The sequence below is a fragment of the Hevea brasiliensis genome, chromosome 7 (assembly GCF_030052815.1).
Source record: "Hevea brasiliensis isolate MT/VB/25A 57/8 chromosome 7, ASM3005281v1, whole genome shotgun sequence".
Taxonomy (NCBI): domain Eukaryota; kingdom Viridiplantae; phylum Streptophyta; class Magnoliopsida; order Malpighiales; family Euphorbiaceae; genus Hevea; species Hevea brasiliensis.
In genome coordinates, this window is record NC_079499.1 from 43,305,995 (window position 1) to 43,324,391 (window position 18,397).

Below are 18,397 nucleotides of genomic sequence, written 5' to 3' on the forward strand. Positions count from 1 at the left end.
CAGTACCTGCAGCACAACCACAGCCCTCGGCAGTATGAAAAATTGATGAAATTTGGGGCCACCGAGTTTAAAGGTACTGTGGATCCACTGGAAGCAGAACAGTGGTTGGAAAGAATGGAACGGGTTTTTAGAAAGCTGCAGTGTACAGAAGAAATGAAGTTTGAGTATTCTGTCTCCTTATTACAAGGGGATGCCTATGAATGGTGGAAGACCATCCCCCACAGCCTGGTGGAGCCACCTGTGTTAACCTGGTCAGACTTCTTGAGGGAGTTTCGACAGAAATGGGTTCCCGATGCATATGTGGACATGAAGTTGCAAGAATTCTTGAGTTTGAAACAAGGGAACCGAACTGTAGCAGAATATGAGAGAGATTTTTCAAGACTAAGCCACTATGCTGGAAGCTTAGTCTCCACCCCCAGAGACAGATGCAAGAGGTTTGAGGCTGGGCTAAGACAGAGTCTGAGAATGCAAGTTGTGGGATTCAGACATCAGAATTTTGCCGAATTGATCTCACAGGCCCTAGAACTAGAAAAGATAGAATCAGAAGGGGCAGTGAAGAAGGGTCCACAAGAGAAAACTGAAAAGACTACTGAACAAGCATCTGGAAGTGGTTCTGGGAAGAGGAAACAGTTTGGGGGATCTAGCTCCCGTAGAGGCCGAGGCAGATTTTCCGGCCAAAGACCACCTCGGTCTGGTCAGCAGACCCAACCAGCACCCCGAGGAGCTCTATCAGTACGGCAGTGCGAAACCTGTGGTAGAACTCATGGTGGGGTTTGTTACAGAGCTACTGGTGCGTGTTTTAACTGTGGAGGGAGCGGACATTTCGCTAAGGATTGCACTAGTCCGCGCCGGTCTGGGTCTTTCACTACATCTGAAGGATCAGCTCAAGTCTCTGCACCCAGAGGGTCACAATCAGCTGCTAGAGGCAGAGGCAGAGGTAGGGGTCCTGGTAACACCCCTGGAAGTCAGAGCACTGTTAACCAGCCAGCATCCAGTGGCGCACCAGTTAGAGTGTATACCATGCGTCAGAGGGAAGAGGCTGAAACATCAGACGTTGTGGCTGGTATTTTCTCCATCCTTGACAAAGATGTGCATGTGTTATTTGATCCTGGCTCCACACATTCGTATGTTAGTGCTAGTGTGATGTGTTCTACTACTATTCCGTGTGTACCAATGGACTATGATGTGTTAGTAACTAGTCCATTAGGCCGAGGTCGTGGTAAATAGGCTATATAGAGATCCTTTGGTGATCCAAGGACACACTTTTTTGTCGATTTAATTGAAATGCCCTTGAGATTATGACATTATCTTGGGTATGGATTGGTTAGCTGAGCATCATGCTATGATTGATGTAGGCGAAAGACGATCACTTTTGGTCTTCCTCGGTATGGTGATGTAGTAATGTCTGAGGAGAGGCGATTATTGCCTTCAAACATCATTTCATTGCTGGCTAAAAATGATTAGAAAAGGGTGTGAGCGTACTTGGCACATGTGATAGACACCCAAGTGGGGAGTCCAAAGATCAAGGACATTCCTATCAGTATGTGACTTTCGGATGTGTTTCTGATGAATTGCCGGATTACCTCCGAGAAGAGAAGTGCGATTTGAAATTGATGTTATGCAGTGTGGACCCAATCTCCATAACGCCATACGAGAATGGCACCAATGAACTAAAAGAATTGAAAGTGCGATTGCAAGAGTTGCTTGATAAGGGCTTCATTCGCCCTAGTGTGTCACCTTGGTGAGCGCAAGTATTATTTGTAAAGAAGAAGGATGGCACTCTCTGGCTATGCATTGACTATCGGCAGTTGAATAAGGTGACAATAAAGAACAGATATCCATTACCCCGTATTGATGACTTGTTTGATCAGTTGAGGGGTGCAGCTGTGTTCTCTAAAATTGACCTGAGATCAGGTTATTATCAGCTCAAGAGCAGAGTATTTCTAAAACTGCCTTTAGAACCCGCTATGGCCATTATGAATTCCTGGTCATGCCATTCGGGTTAACTAATGCTCCGGCTGCTTTTATGGATCTGATGAACACTATTTTCAGACCATACCTCGACCAGTTTGTTGTGGTATTCATAGATGATATATTGGTCTATTTGAGGAATGCAGAAGAGCATGATAGACATCTGCGGATTGTACTGCAAACTTTGAGGGAGAAATAGCTATATGCCAAATTGTCGAAGTATGAATTTTGGCTGAAGGAGATATCCTTTTTGGGACATGTAGTGTCAGAAGAGGGCATTAAGGTAGATCCTAGCAAGATTGAAGCTGTCCTTAATTGGAAGCCACCCAGAAATGTCACAGAGATTTTAGGGTTAGTTTGGATACTACCGTCGATTTGTGAAGGATTCTCCATGTTGGCATCTCCATTGACCAAGCGCTTAGAAAGGATGTGAAATTTCGGTGGACGGACAAATGCGGCAAAGTTTTGATGAATTGAAAAGATGTTTGATAGAGGCTCGATCCGACTTTACCTACAGGGTAAAGAATATACTGATTCTGTGATGCTTCTCAACGGATTAGGTTGTGTGTTGATGCAAGATCGAAATGTTATTGCCTATGCATCACGCCAGCTAAAACCGCATGAGAGGAATTATCCGACGCATGATTTGGAGCTTGCAGCCATTGTGTTTGCTCTTAAGATCTGGAGACATTATTTGTATGGGGAGAAGTGTTACATTTACACAGATCATAAGAGTTTGAAGTATTTGGGCACCCAGAAAGAGTTGAATTTGAGACAGAGGAGATGGTTAGAATTGATAAAAGACTATGATTGTCTGATAGACTATCAGCCAGGGAAAGCTAATGTTGTGGCTGATGCCTTAAGTCGCAAGACTATGGCAAGTCTACGGGTTACTCCTTTGTCTTTGGTACATGAGTTAAGATCATTGCATGCCAGCTTAGAGGTTAATGATGATGGGCAAGCAGCAGTTGCATGGCATGTACAGCCAGTGTTGATTGATCAGATTAGAATGGCTACTCAGAATGATCAGAAGTATCAGAAGCTGTTGGGAGAAGTCCGGCAGGGCAAGAAACCAGAGTTCTTAGTTAGATATGATGGTTTACTGCTACACCAGGGCAAAATATGTGTTCCTATTGATGTTGAATTGAGGAAGATCATTTTGAAGGAAGCACATGAGTCTCCTTTTGCCATGCACCCTGGTGGCACAAAAATGTATAAAGGGTTAAAGGAGCATTACTGGTGGATGGGTATGAAGAGAGATGTGGCAGAGTTTATTTCTAAATGCCTAACTTGTCGGCAAGTAAAGCGAGCATCAAGTACCACTGGTTGTTACATCCACTACCGATGCAGTGGAAATGGGAGAGAATAACAATGGATTTTGTGATGGGACTTCCAAGGACACGGAAGAGTCATGATGCGATTTGGGTCATTGTTGTGAGACTAACCAAGTCTGCTCATTTTACGCGATCGAATGGACTATAGTTTGGACAGATTGGCGGGTTGTACATCGATGAGATTGTGAGATTACATGGAGTGCCGGTATCTATCGTATCGACGAGAGATCCTAGGTTCACTTCTAGATTCGGGGTAGTCTTGAGAGCCCTAGGAACTAGATTGAACTTGATCGCATTCCATCCACAGACAGATGGCCAGTCTGAGAGGGTAATTCAGATTTTGGAGGATATGCTATGGGCTTGTGTGATTGAGTTTGAGGGCAGTTGGGATACACACTTGCCTTTGATTGAGTTTGCTTACAATAACAGCTACCAATCAAGCATTGGGATGCCTCCATATGAAGCTTTGTATGGCAGAAAATGTAGAACCCCGTTGTGTTGGGATGACGTGGGCGAAAGAAAGATGATCGGACCCGAAATTTTTCAACAGACTGAAGAGAAAATTAGGGTGATCAGAGATCGACTTAAAGCTGCATCAGACCGTCAAAAGTCCTATGTTGATTTGAAAAGAAGGGATATTGAGTATGCAGTGGGTGAGAAGGTTTTCCTCAAAGTTTCTCCTTGGAAGAGAATTATGAGATTCGGCAGAAAGGGGAAACTGAGTCCTCGTTTCATTGGGCCATATGAGGTTCTGGAAAGAGTGGGTCCTTTGGCTTATCGTTTGGCACTACCTCCAGAGTTGGAGAAGATACATAATGTCTTCCATGTGTCTATGTTGAGGAGGTATCGATCAGACCCATCTCATGTACTACCAGTAGAAGAAATAGAAGTGAATCCAGACCTCACATATGAAGAAGAACCCATAAAGATTACGCTTATGAGGTGAAGCAGCTACGGAATAAGCAGATACCATTGGTAAAAGTGCTGTGGAACCATCATTCGGGCCAAGAAGCTACTTGGGAACGAGAGGAGGACATGAGGAGACAACACCCACAGCTGTTCAGAGATTGATACCAGGTAAAAATTTCGAGACGAAATTTATTTAAGGGGGGGGAGAATTGTAACACCCCCATTTGCATAGCCTGGTATATTTCATCTTTATTCGGTGGCCGGACAATTAATGGGATTAGGGCCACACTTAAGACAACTTGAGAAGCCATAAACACAAATAATTAGTAATGTTTAATTAGTTAACTATAAATAAGAAAAACAGAACATAAGAGGTTAAACGAGCCGAGAGTCACAGCGATGAGTGACCTCCTCGGGAACGACTGCGAAGTCATTTTAAACTCAAATTTCGAACCGTAAAAAGTGACGCTGCGGTCCTTAGGACCCTTATGAACACAGTGGAAAAGAGAAAATCACGAAAAAGAACTGTTAAGCCAGTCAAATAATTAGGTTAGGGAGCCGGAAGAAATATTGGATTATTTGCAAACCAGGATGAACCGGTGAGGGGCGATTTGGTCAATTGACCCCGAGAGCTGACTCCTGACCTAACTATCAAATAAAATCGAAGAAAAGAAAATTTCGGAATAGAGAATTAAATTAAAGAACTAATAGAAAAAAATAAACAAAAAAAAAGAGGAAGAAGATGGAAAAGTCAAAGTTGATGACATCATGAATGATGTCATAAACAAATTAATTTAGTGAATTATTAAATTGGGAATTGTGGTCTTCCATAAGATAAAGAAAAGAAAAGAAAAAAAAATTAAAACACAAATCTTCTTCTTCAAAAAAACGTCACTCTCTCTCTCCCACACCAAAACCACCATGAAAGCTCATTTTTGAGCTTGAAGAACCAAAATCCAACCATGGCCAATTGTCCTACCATAACTAGATGTTGTTTGGACAACTAGGAAAGAGGATTCAAAGAAAAGAAAGAAGAAAATTTTGAAGAAAAGGGAGAAGAAATTCTGCACACAAGGTTAGTAAACTAAACTTGAATTGTTAGTTGATTTAGTTATGTTTATAGCTTAATTAACCTAGGAATATACTTAAAATGAAAAGAAATTAATGGTGGGAGGACTAAAGAAAAATTCATCCAGCTAGGGTTTTGATGTGTGTGTATGAATTTGATGGACTTAAAGGTGTGTATGAGTATATGAACCTTAAGTAGTTGAGTTATTATGGTTTAAGGCTTTGAAAGTAGTTAAACACAATGAATTAGTGAGATTAGGGTTTGAATGTTAGGGTTAGTGAACTAAAATTTGAAGAAATGCATAAATGGCATGTTTAACCTATTGTGACATGAATTAATGGTCAATTATGACCAAATAAGTTGTGTGGGAATGGTGGAAAATTTAGCTAAATTCGTAGGTCAATGGTCATGCTGCTGGCAGCATGACCAAACCTACTTTGAAGGACCAAAACTCAAATTTTACAAGCCTAATGGATATGCCACCAATTGGAGATGAAAATAGACATAAAAGAGCACAACTTTCATTAAGGAACCATGACCAAATACTGACCAAAAGTTGGTGAAACAATTGACCAAAGTGAGTTGATAGCAGGCTGCCCTCAAGATTAAACTGACCAAATGAACAGTAACTGTTCATTTGGTCATAACTCGAGCTAGGTAGGTCAAATTGACCTGAAATTTTACCAGCAATTAGATATGATATAGACCTAAAACTTTCATGAAGAACACCAACCCAAATTAGGCCATTAACCCTTTCAAAATCATTGAACAATATTAAATTACTGTACTGCAACTCTGCAGATTTTCAGTTGAGCAGCAATGTTTGGATAGCTATAACTCCCTCTAGAAAACTCGGATTTAGGCGATTCTTGAACCGATGGAAACGTAAGACATAGTAAAACATTTCATATGAAGAAAGTGAGACCAAATTATGAACTTAACTTGATCAAATTATTAACCAAAGTTGGACCAAAAATCTGCCAGCACCAAAATCTCGATGAATAAAGTACACGTGAACAGTAAACTTATTTTGGCCATAACTTGAGCTACAAAACTCCGATTGAGGTGATCCAAAAATGAGAATACACTTAAGACAATAAGGAACATTTTCTATGCAGGAAGTTTTGTCAAATTCCAACAGTAGATCGACCAATGGAACAGTGCAACTTCGGAGAACCAAAACAGAAAATTGGCAATTTTGCCAAAATGACCTAAGCTTTAAACAAATGACCAAAACCAACAAGTTTGGTGACCAAAATGTGGTATGTGGGTGAAGTTGGAGTTCCCATACCTATTAATCCTTAGAAAGTCAATTATTTGACTTAAATAGTGCAGTGAATAGTAACCCGAAACACAAAATTTCGAGAACGTCAAATTTAACACGTTAGAAATAGGTAAATGCGAAGTTAAAATTCATTTTGGGATTTATGTTAAGTTCTAGTACTGAAACATTGTCAAATTTTGTGTTTCAGTTGAAAAGAATATCGGGAAGGAACCCGAGGAAACGAGTCGAGGCTAAGGGACGACTCGCTTGTGGTTTGTGCACAATAAACCCTATTTAAGCATTTTATCCTTGAAAAATTGATTTATTACGCATTATGAATTTATGAACTTTTGTGTTGCCACCTTGCGATCAAATTGTAACTTTGGAAATGGATTGATTTTTGTATGCAATATTTGAATGAAATGTTTGAAATGAATTTTTGATTCACACTTAGCATGACAGTTACTTATTATTCCTCCTCCATTTATGGGGTTGAGATCGTTTATTTTCCTCCCTCTCTGGCTTGCCAGTTGAGGTTGTAGATCGGATGAGTACTCATTAGCTAGCTAGCCACCTCCCTTATTGGTTTCGATTAATGGGGTTGAAATTGCTTTGTCGTGGTGTACAACACGGCATTGATCGGAAATTTTGTGTCATGGCTTAAGTTGTGTACGACTTTGGCAACACTGTGTTTATGCAATTGTTTGACTAAACTGTTGTTTAATATATTATTTGACAAATGAGTTGTTATGAGCTTGATATTTGTGAAATGTGATTGTGAAGTATTCAAATTATGTTTCATCAATAAATGATTTATGTATCACATTTTAAATCTTTATTGTGCACCACTGAGTATGTTTATACTTAGCGATAGTTTAATTTACTGTCGCAGATAAAAGCAAGGAGAAAGCAGCAGAGTGAGCTACGGAATTGACAAGATCTTTTTGATCCCTTTTTATACGGGTATTATTTTATACCCTTATGGTTATTTTGATGTAAATACTGTAATGTCATAAGTATCAATGTAAATTGAGCAGTTGTAAATAAACTATAATAATATTATTTTAGATTTTCTTCTGTAAATTTAATATTTGTACATATGGATTTTCTGCCTTATGTTTTGTGAATGGAATTATTGAACCTACTGAGTTGACAAATTTGACTTGGATTGTGAAACTGTTTTGAAATGGATTGACTTGAGTTGAATTGTGAATTATTGGAGGTTGGGAGTTGTAAAATAGTTTTGGAAGTGCTTTTTACAGGTATTTGAAGAACTGGTTTCTCAAAATACAGAGGGAACTCTGTCAAAATTTTTATAAAATTTGCGACAAAATTTGAATGGACAAAAATTTTTACTAGTATTTAAACTTTGAATAAATGGTTTTTAATTCTTACCAAAATGCTCACCACTTCCAAAATGTAAGAAAATTGTTTTAAAATCCCTTGTAGGGTACTTAATGAGTTATCGGTAGGTGAAGTTCGGTAGTTCATTAAGTATTCTACGGGAGCATGCTATGCCTTACGGAGGGGTAAGGTGTGACATTAAATATCATCAACATACCACATTTTACATTTTAAACTTGTTGGTATTGGTTGCCAACACCATCTCTAAGCTTAATGATAACTAGACAAAATTTTCAATTTTCATGCTTTAACTTTACTGTTCCATTAGTCACCTTTGCAGTGGTATTTTGGAAAAGTGATCAACATGAAAGTTGTTCCTTATTTTGTCTAGAGGAATTTCTTTTTTTGAATCACTCCATTTGGAGTCTTGTAGCTCAAGTTATGGCCTAAACACCATAACTGGCCGGATTGGGCAGATTCCAAAATTCTGGGCAAAACTGATTCTGCCAGATTTGGTGTCTCAAGTTTGGTTGGCAATTTGACTAGGTTATGATCATAATTTGGGTCAGGTTTCGTCATGAAAGTTGTTGGTCTATATGTCACCTTGTTGCTGGTAGAATTTCAGGTCAATTGGACCTTTCTACATTGAGTTATGGCCAAATGACCAAACACTGTTCATTTGGTCATTTTGCCCAGGCAGAGTGCAAGTCACCCGAATTAGGGCAAGCTTTTGGTCAAGTTGGTTTGGTTTTCTGGGCATGGTTTCTTAATCAAAGTTGTGCCATTATGTGTCTAGTTTTATGTCCAATTGGCCAAACACCAATTGAACCTCTGCGATTCAAGTTATGGCTGTCCAAACAGGCTGGACTCACAGCTACACCTGCAGGTCACCCAAGGCAGCCACTCCATCCTCAAACCCCACAACCCAATTCACTTCATTTTTTATTCAAACCAAACCAAATGGTCACTAATTGACCATTAAAATCTACTTCCCTCATTACAAGATCAAGCTCTCATTTCCCACTCCAAACCCTAACTCAACATTATCAGACATGCACTTTTACTTTATTTCATCAATCTACTTAACAAATACATATTGTGGGCGGCCCTAATACCCTTTTAAATTCATTAAACTCAACACCATCAAACCCTAACCATGGCTGCCAAAAATAAGAGATGGCATACAAGTGGTATTTAACCAATTTCCTTTGTCATTTGCACTAATTTAAAGCCTTTAAACATGAATTTAAAGTGAAATACACAAGGTTAGGTCACTAACCTCTAATGGAGTGATTTTCCTCCTTGCTCAAAGTCTTAGTTTCCTTTCCTTTTTGCTCCCACAATAATCACCAAGATGATAGAATGAATTTTTGTATTGGTAATTAGGGTTTTTAGTGGAAGAAAGCTAAGAAAAATGAGAAATGGAAAGTTGTTAATGGTGGAATGGGTAAGGGTGAGTGGCGGCATGAAGAAGAAGATAGGGAGCTGATTTTTGGTTTCTAGAATTCTGCCTTCTTTACTCATTTTATTTCATTTTAATGGTCTTGCTTAAATTTGATTGGCCCATACACTTTTAATTACCTCATGCTTACATAAGCATGAGGTAATAAATCCCATTATCTTGTTTATTTTTCTTTCATTTCTTATTCATTTTTAAATCAATTTTGATTAATATTTCGTCACATTTTATGTCATATAATTCATTTACATAAATGGACAAGTTGGTTAAAAATTATCTCTGAAGACAAAATGACCAAAATGCCCTCCGTTTGGCTTACCGAGCTAAAATTGTGTGTACCGATAGAAAAATTTTTCTAAGTATTTTCTTGGCATTCTAATGCCATAAGAACCTCAATAACCCTTCTCTGGAGTCTCAAAAATTATTTTATAATTTTTCCCCCTAGTCTAGGGCCGCTAACGGCCTTCAAATCACTTCCTTAAGTTACCCATCCCTGGTGTTTCGGCTTGTTTAACCTTAGTGTATTTGATTTCTAAAATTTTTCCTAAATTTTTCTTATTAATATTTGAGTTAATTATAGTCCCTCACTTTAGTTTAAATATTTTTCTATACATTCTAGCTGTCCGGACCGACATCGATCACCGGAACAGTAGACTGTATGGACTAGCTAAAGTGAGGATGTTACAACTCTTCCCCTCTAATAAAAATTTCGTCCTCGAAATTTACCTGATGCAAACAGTTGAGGGAACTGTTGCCTCATCATCTCTTCACTTTCCCAGGTTGCCTCCTCGGTGTTGTGGTGCTTCCAAAGCACTTTCACCAGTGGAATCTGCTTATGCCTCAACTCTTTTACTTCCCGAGCCAGGATTCGTATGGGTTCCTCTTCATATGTCAAATCCGGTTGTACTTCAATTTCTTCCATGGAGATGACATGTGAAGGATCTGAGCGGTATCGTCTTAGCATAGACACGTGGAACACATTGTGGATCTTATCCACTACGGTGGTAAAGCTAGCCTCAGAGGCTACTGGTCCCACACGTTCAATGACTACATATGTGCCAATAAACCTAGGTCTCAACTTACCTTTTCTTACGAACCTCAATAATTTCTTCCATGGTTATACTTTGAGAAACAATTTATAACAAACGGTATACTCTATCTCTTTTCTCTTCAGATCGGCATAAGACTTCTGTCTATCGGAGGCAATCTTCAGGTTAGCTTTGATTATTTTCACTTTTTCCTCATTCTGTTTCTCCAGGTCTGGCCCTACCAGCTTATCTTCGCCCAATTCAGTCCAGCACACTGGAGTTCTACATTTCCTCCCATACATTGCTTCATACGGGGCCATTTGGATGCTAGCTTGATAGCTATTGTTGTATGCAAATTCTGCCAGTGGAAGAAATCTATCCCAACTTCCCTCAAACTCAATGACACAACTCCTCAGCATATCCTCAAGGACCTGACATATATTTCATGTTATTATTATCATTTCAGTTCAATATTTGCATTAGTTCAATTGGTTTCTGTTGTTTACCTGGATTACTCTTTCTGATTGCCCATCCGTCTGAGGATGAAAAGCTGTGCTGAAATGGAGTTGTGTACCCAAGGATTCATGCAACTTCTTCCAGAATCTTGATGTAAACCTTGGGTCTCGGTCAGATATGATAGAAAGTGGGATTCCATGCAGTCTAACTATCTCACTGATATACACCGCTTAGCTTTTCCAAAGGAGTAGTCACCCTAATCGGGCAGAAATGTCGACTTCAATCTATCCACTATGACCCATACTGCATCATGCTTTCTTTGGGTGAGGGGTAGACCACTAACAAAATCCATAGTGACCCGGTCCTATTTCCATTCAGGTATGTTTATAGGCTGTAACAAACTCGATGGAACTTGATGTTCTGCCTTAACTTGCTGACATGTCAAACACTTAGTCACATAGTCAGCTATATCCCTCTTCATACTGTGCCACCAATAATGAGGCTTCAAATCATTATACATTTTGTGCTCCACAGGTGCATAGCATAAACATTAGTGTGTGCTTCATTGAATATTAGTCTTGATTCCCCATCATCTGGTACACACACTCTTCCTCTGTAGTATAAACACCCATTTTCTTTCATCTCATATTCACTTTCCTTCCCCTCAGAAATTTTTCCCACAATGGCCATTAGTTTATTATCTGCCCTCTGCCCATCTTGTATTTGCTGTAGTAGGGTTGGCCTCACTTGCAACTCAGCCAAAATAGCTCCATCTTGAGCTAAGGATGACAGTGCATTTAGTGATCTTAAAGTCGTGATGGACTTCTGCTCAAAGCATCGCCACTACATTTGCCTTCCCGTGATGATAATCTATCACACAATCATAGTCCTTCAGAATTCAATCCATCGCCTTTGTCTAAGGTTGAGCTCCTTCAGGTTGGCAAATATTTTAGACTCTTGTGGTGCGTATAAATGTAGCATTTTTCACCATATAGATAATGCCTCCATATCTTGGTCACGAAGATAATTGCCGCTAATTCAGTGTCATGAGTAGGGTAGTTCGTTTCATGTGGCCTTAATCGCTGGAAGCATAGGCGACCACTTTCCCCTCTTGCATCAATACACACCCTAGCCCATTATGCGAGGCATCACTATAGACCACAAAGTCTTTCCGACACCGGTTGTGTTAACACTGCTGGTGCTTCACAACATAGCCTTCAGCCTCTCAAAACTGGCTTGGCACTTGTCATTCCAACCAAATTTCACATTCTTGTGTAACAACTTGGTCATTGGAGCAGCTATAAGAGAGAACCCCTTCACAAATCGTCTGTAGTATCCAGCTAGCCCTAAGAAACTTCTGACCTCAGTTGTATTTCTAGGAGGCTTCCATTCCATCACTGCTTCTATCTTTTTGGGATCTACTCTAATCCCCTCAGCTGACACTATGTGTCCAAGAAAGGAGATCTCACTTATCCAAAAGTCACACTTGGACAACTTAGCATACAGCTTCTTTTCTCGCAGGGTTTGCAGAACAATCCTCAAATGTTATCATGCTCTTTCCTGGTCTTGGAATACACCAGAATATCATCAATAAAGACCACTACAAACCGATCTAAGTATGGATGGAAGATACGATTCACAAGGTCTATAAATGCTGCTGGTGCATTTGTTAACCCAAACGGCATCACTAGAAATTCATAATGCCCATACCGAGTTCTGAATGCAGTTTTTGACACATCTGCATCCTTTACCCTCAACTGATGATACCCTGATCTGAGATCAATTTCCGAAAATACACCGGCTACCTTCAATTGATCAAACAAATCGTCAATTCTGGGCAATGGATATTTATTCTTCACAGTTACTTTATTCAACTGCCGGTAATCAACACACAATCTCAAGGTTCCATCCTTCTTCTTCACAAATAGCACCGGAGCTCCCCATGGTGACACACTGGGGCCTATGAACCCCTTATCGAGCAACTCTTGCAACTGAATTTTCAACTCCCTCAATTCAGTAGGTGCCATCCTATAAGGAGCAATAAAAATGGGTGTTGTACCCGGCATTACCTCAATAGCAAACTCGACTTCCCTTTTCTGGTGGTAAACCAGGAAACTCCTCAGGGAACACATCTGGGAAGTCTCTTACTGTGAGTATATCACACAAGTTTGGCTTAACTTGCCTAGTATCAACCACGTGTGCTAGGTAAGCTTCACAGCCTTTTCTCATCAATCTTCTTGCAACTGTGGCTGAGATAACATTGGACAGGAAATCTGTCCTTTCACCCACAACAGTGATCTCATTACCCTCAGAAGTTTTCAGAGAAATCCTCTTCAATTTGCAATCAACTATTGCCTGATGACGTGACAACCAGTCCATTCCCAAAATCACGTCAAACTCGTGGAAGGGCAATTCAATTAGGTCTGCCGAGAATTCATACCCCTGAATCCTCAACGGGCAACCTTTATACACCTTATTCACTACCACACTATGGCCTAGTGGATTTGTGACCAGAATGTCTTGATCACTCTCCTCTACTGAAACTCCCCTCTCTATGGTTAGTTTGATGCAAATGTAGGAATGAGTGGATCCTGGATCCACCAATGCATGTACAGAAGTGTTGTAGAGGGAAAACGTACCCCTGATGACATTTGGGGCATCTTGCTCCTCCTGAGCTCTGATGGCATAAGCCCTAGCTGGCATTCTAGTGTCTGGCCTCTCAGCTGACTCGGATGCAGGCCTTAGTGATGGACCAGCTACCTCAGGTTTACCAGGCTTCCTACCTCTTTGTGGTGCAGGAGCAGGTCTGTTAGTTTGTGTTGGAGCAACTGTAGTAGTCCTCTTCGGACAATTCTTGATCTGATGTTCTGTTGATCCACACCGTAAGCATGCACCAGTCACTCGCCAACATTCCCCCTTATGCCACTTCTGACAGTACTGACAGGCAGAAGATGCAGGGCTGGTCCCCTAAACACCGTGGACTGGCCTCTCCTAGGTGTAAACTATGGTCTGGGCCCCTGAGACTGACCCTGACCCTGTGGTGGTCCTGAACTCTGAGCAGGAGGACCCTTACTCTTCTTGCTGGGAGCAAAGAATGCACTGGACTGACCCGGACCTCTCTTCTGCTATCTTTCCCTTCTATTTTGTTCATTGATTCTAACTCTTTCCACTTTTGATGCAGCATCCACCAGTTTAGAAAAATCCGTAATCTCCAGTGCTGTGATCATAACTTTAATGTTGTCATTAAGCCCTTCCTCAAACCGTCTGCACCTCTCTGCCTCGATAGGGACTATCTCACTCCCATACCGGCTCAATCTGACAAATTCACGCTCATACTCCGCCACTGACAACTATCTTTGTCTCAGATTGATAAATTCCCTTCTTCGCTCCTCTAAATACACTTTGCTAATATACTTTTTCCTGAACTCCGCAAGGAAGAATTCCCAGGTGATCCGTTCCGGTTGCACCTCACTGGTTACTGTGTCCCACCACTGATATGCGTCATCTTGAAGTAGGGACACAGCACCCACCAGGTTCTGCTCAGGGGTGCAGTTCAGCTGTTTCAGTACTCTGATGGTTCTATCCAACCAATTTTCTGCAGCCATGGGATCATCCTCCCTTTTTCCAAAGAAGTCTACAGCCCCATATTTTCTCAATTTCTCCAAATTGGACTTCTATGGGGCTAGTGGAGGTTGTGGCTGTGGTTGTGGTGGTGGAATTGTCCCCATCATTTACCGATAGAATTCGGTCATTTGTTGGAATAGAGCAAACTAAGGTTGAGCAGGCGCCTCAGCTGCTGGTGGAGTAGATTCTCCCCTGCCCCCAAACTCAGCCCTTGGTGGAGCATGACTCTCCACCTCTTCATCAACTGCTCTTTGCAAAGCAGGATCCATGTCCTATTCAAAATAAGAAGACAAACAGACTGCATCAGTGTCACCTCAACATTTACAAATGCAATGCAATGGTATGTACTCTATCTAGGCCCAGAAACGCCTAAACCGAAGCTCTGATACCACTAAATGTGACACCCCTTACCCGTCTACAGTGTAGCCGAGCAAGTTATGCCACTCAGTGTGTCGGAACATCAATTCATGTTTTAATTTCAATTTATCCCTTTTTATTTATTTATTTACAATTTTTGAAAAAAAAATCTATATTTACCGCAAATTTTATAGAAAATCCGGCAGAGTGCCGGCTATATTTTGGAAAACAGTTCTTCTGCACCTGTTTAAAAACACTCCCAATATAATTACAATCTCAATCTCAATCATTTCTCAAATCAATTCAGTATTCCAAAATTTACATTCAACTCATATTCACCAAGTTCAATGAGAAATACTCATATTTAATTCTGAATACAGTTCATAGATAATTACAGCAAAAATATAAGTACATGAGTTTATAATGTACATAACAAAAGTTTACAAAATACAAAATAACAAAATATCAAAATATCCCAGATGGCCTAATGTCCTACCAAATGCACTGCAATGTGAGGTGACTCAACTCGAGTGTATATGATGGCTCACCCAAGATGCGGTCTGCTGGCTCCCGGCTAAATCTCGATTACTGCGTGGCAAAAGCGACGCGCTAAGCAATTCTGCTTAGTGGTGACAATATAAAATAGAATAAAATAAAATATAATAAAATATGCAGAATGTAGGTTTACATTTTTAGGTGAAATTTAATATTTATTGCAATATTATTCGATTAAAGTTGAGTAAGATTTATTAACACTGCCTGAGTAACCTATACTAGTTGACTGGACTGGATAAATGGGTAAACTAGCACAGGGTACTAAGTACCTCGAATCATCACATCATCGGTCACATTGTGTCTCCCGGTGTGCAACAGAACAGCTAATAAGCTGTAATAATTATCGGGGGTTAAACCCAAGTATAACAACTCACTATCATAGCCAAAGGCTATTATGTTACAGAATGGCATGGGATGCCATGAAATACAGAACGGCATGAAGCCATATGTAGTACTGCTAACAGAACCCTATTGGCATGCCAACCTATCCAAACCAATCACATTAGGACTACTAGGGCATTTAACACTTTTAATTTGTGTAATTCTTTGAAATTGAAATTTTAATGATTACTATTCATTACATTAGTCAACCAAAATGTTGAATTTTGCATTGACAATAGGTAAATTAGGTTAAATATCATCAACATACCACATTTTTCATTTTAAACTTGTTGGTATTGGTTGCCAACACCATCTCTAAGCTTAATGATAATTAGACAAAATTTTCAGTTTTCATGCTTTAACTTTACTGTTCCATTAGTCACCTTTGCAGTGGTATTTTGGAAAAGTGATCAACATGAAAGTTGTTCCTTATTTTGTCTAGATGAATTTCTTTTTTTTGAAATACCACTGCAGTGGTATTTTGCAGTGGTATTTTGCAGTGGTATATATGTCACCTTGTTGCTGGTAAAATTTCAGGTCAATTGGACCTTTCTACATTGAGTTATGGCCAAATGACCAAACACTATTCATTTGGTCATTTTGCCCAGGCAGAGTGCAGGTCACCCGAATTAGGGCAAGCTTTTGGTCAAGTTGGTTTGGTTTTCTGGGCATGGTTTCTTCATCAAAGTTGTGCCATTATGTGTCTAGTTGTATGTCCAATTGGCCAAACACCAATTGAACCTCTACAATTCAAGTTATGGCTGTCCAAACAGGCTGGACTCACAGCCACACCTGCAGGTCACCCAAGGCAGCCACTCCATCCTCAAACCCCACAACCCAATTCACTTTATTTTTGATTCAAACCAAACCAAATGGTCACTAATTGACCATTAAAATCTACTTCCCTCATCACAAGATCAAGGTCTCATTTCCCACTCCAAACCCTAACTCAACATTATCAAACATGCACTTTTACTTTATTTCATCAATCTACTTAACAAATACATATTGTGGGCAGCCCTAATACCCTTTTAACTTCATTAAACTCAAAACCATCAAACCCTAACCATGGCTGCCAAAAATAAGAGATGGCGTACAAGTGGTATTTAACCAATTTCCTTTGTCATTTGCACTAATTTAAAGCCTTTAAACATGAATTTAAAGTGAAATACACAAGGTTAGGTCACTAACCTCTAATGGAGTGATTTTCCTCCTTGCTCAAAGTCTTAGTTTCCTTTCCTTTTTGCTCCCACAATAATCACCGAGATGATAGAATGAATGTTTGTATTGGTATTAGGGTTTTTAGTGGAAGAAAGCTAAGAAAAATGAGAAATGGAAAGTTGTTAATGGTGGAATGGGTAAGGGTGAGTGGCGGCATGAAGAAGAAGATAGGGAGCTGATTTTCGGTTTCTAGAATTATGCCTTCTTTACTCATTTTATTTCATTTTAATGGTCTATCTTAAATTTGATTGGCCCATACACTTTTAATTACCTCATGCTTACATAAGCATGAGGTAATAAATCCCATTATCTTGTTTATTTTTCTTTCATTTCTTATTCATTTTTAAATCAATTTTGATTAATATTTGTTCACATTTTATGTCATATAATTCATTTACATAAATGGACAAGTTGGTCAAAAATCATCTCTGAAGACAAAATGACCAAAATGCCCTCCGTTTGGCTTACCGAGCTAAAATTATGTGTACCGATAGAAAAATTTTTCTAAGTATTTTCTTGGCATTCTAATGCTATAAGAACCTCAATAACCCTTCTCTGGAGTCTCAAAAATTATTTTATAATTTTTCGCCCTGGTATAGGGCCGCTAACGGCCTTCACCGTCACTTCCTTGGTTACCCATCCACAGTGTTTATACTGTTTAACCTTAGTGTATTTGATTTCTAAAATTTTTCCTAAATTTTTCTTATTAATATTTGAGTTAATTATAGTCCCTCACTTTAGTTTAAATATTTTTCCATACATTCTAGCTGTCCGGACCGACACCGATCACCGGAACAGTAGACTGTACGGACTAGCTAAAGTGAGGATGTTACAGGAATCCTATTCAAAATATACAAAGCTGATTCTAATACAAATCCTCAAAAGGAGATTGGCATATCAGTATAGCTCATCATACTACGTACCATATCCAATAGGGTACGATTTCTCCTTTCAAATACACAAGTCAACTGTGGTGTTCCTAGAGGAGTCAGTTGGAAACAATGCCATACTCTCTCAAGTATTCATCAAATTCAGTACTCAAATATTCTCCCCCACGATCTGATCGAAGAGCTTTAATACTCTTTCCTGTTTGATTTTCTACTTCAGATTTAAATTCTTTGGACTTTTCAAAGGATTCATGTTTGTATTTCATCAAATACAGATACCCAAACCTTGATTTATCATCAATAAAGGTAATAAAGTAATGAAAATCGCCTTTAACCATTTCCTTAAATGGATCACATACATCACTATGTATTAGCTCCAAAATATTTTTAGCCCTTAGCCCTTGTCCAACAAAGGGTGATCTAGTCATTTTTCCCTGAAGGCAAGATTCACAAGTTGGAGTAGACTCAGAGCCCAATGAGGATAAAATCCCCATTTTCTCCAATTTTGCAATCCTATCTTCTACAACATGACCTAATC

The 18,397-nt window shown here is 39.6% G+C and overlaps 1 protein-coding gene across 1 annotated transcript; it reads left to right on the plus strand.

Moving 5' to 3' along the window:
• Positions 1 to 33: 33 nt before the first annotated feature.
• On the plus strand, positions 34 to 6,815 carry LOC131181532 (uncharacterized). The gene is made up of 2 exons (XM_058150086.1): positions 34 to 1,063; positions 6,756 to 6,815. The coding sequence occupies exons 1-2, from the start codon at positions 46 to 48 to the stop codon at positions 6,800 to 6,802; spliced, it is 1,065 nt and encodes a 354-aa protein (XP_058006069.1). The 5' UTR covers positions 34 to 45; the 3' UTR covers positions 6,803 to 6,815.
• Positions 6,816 to 18,397: the final 11,582 nt, after the last annotated feature.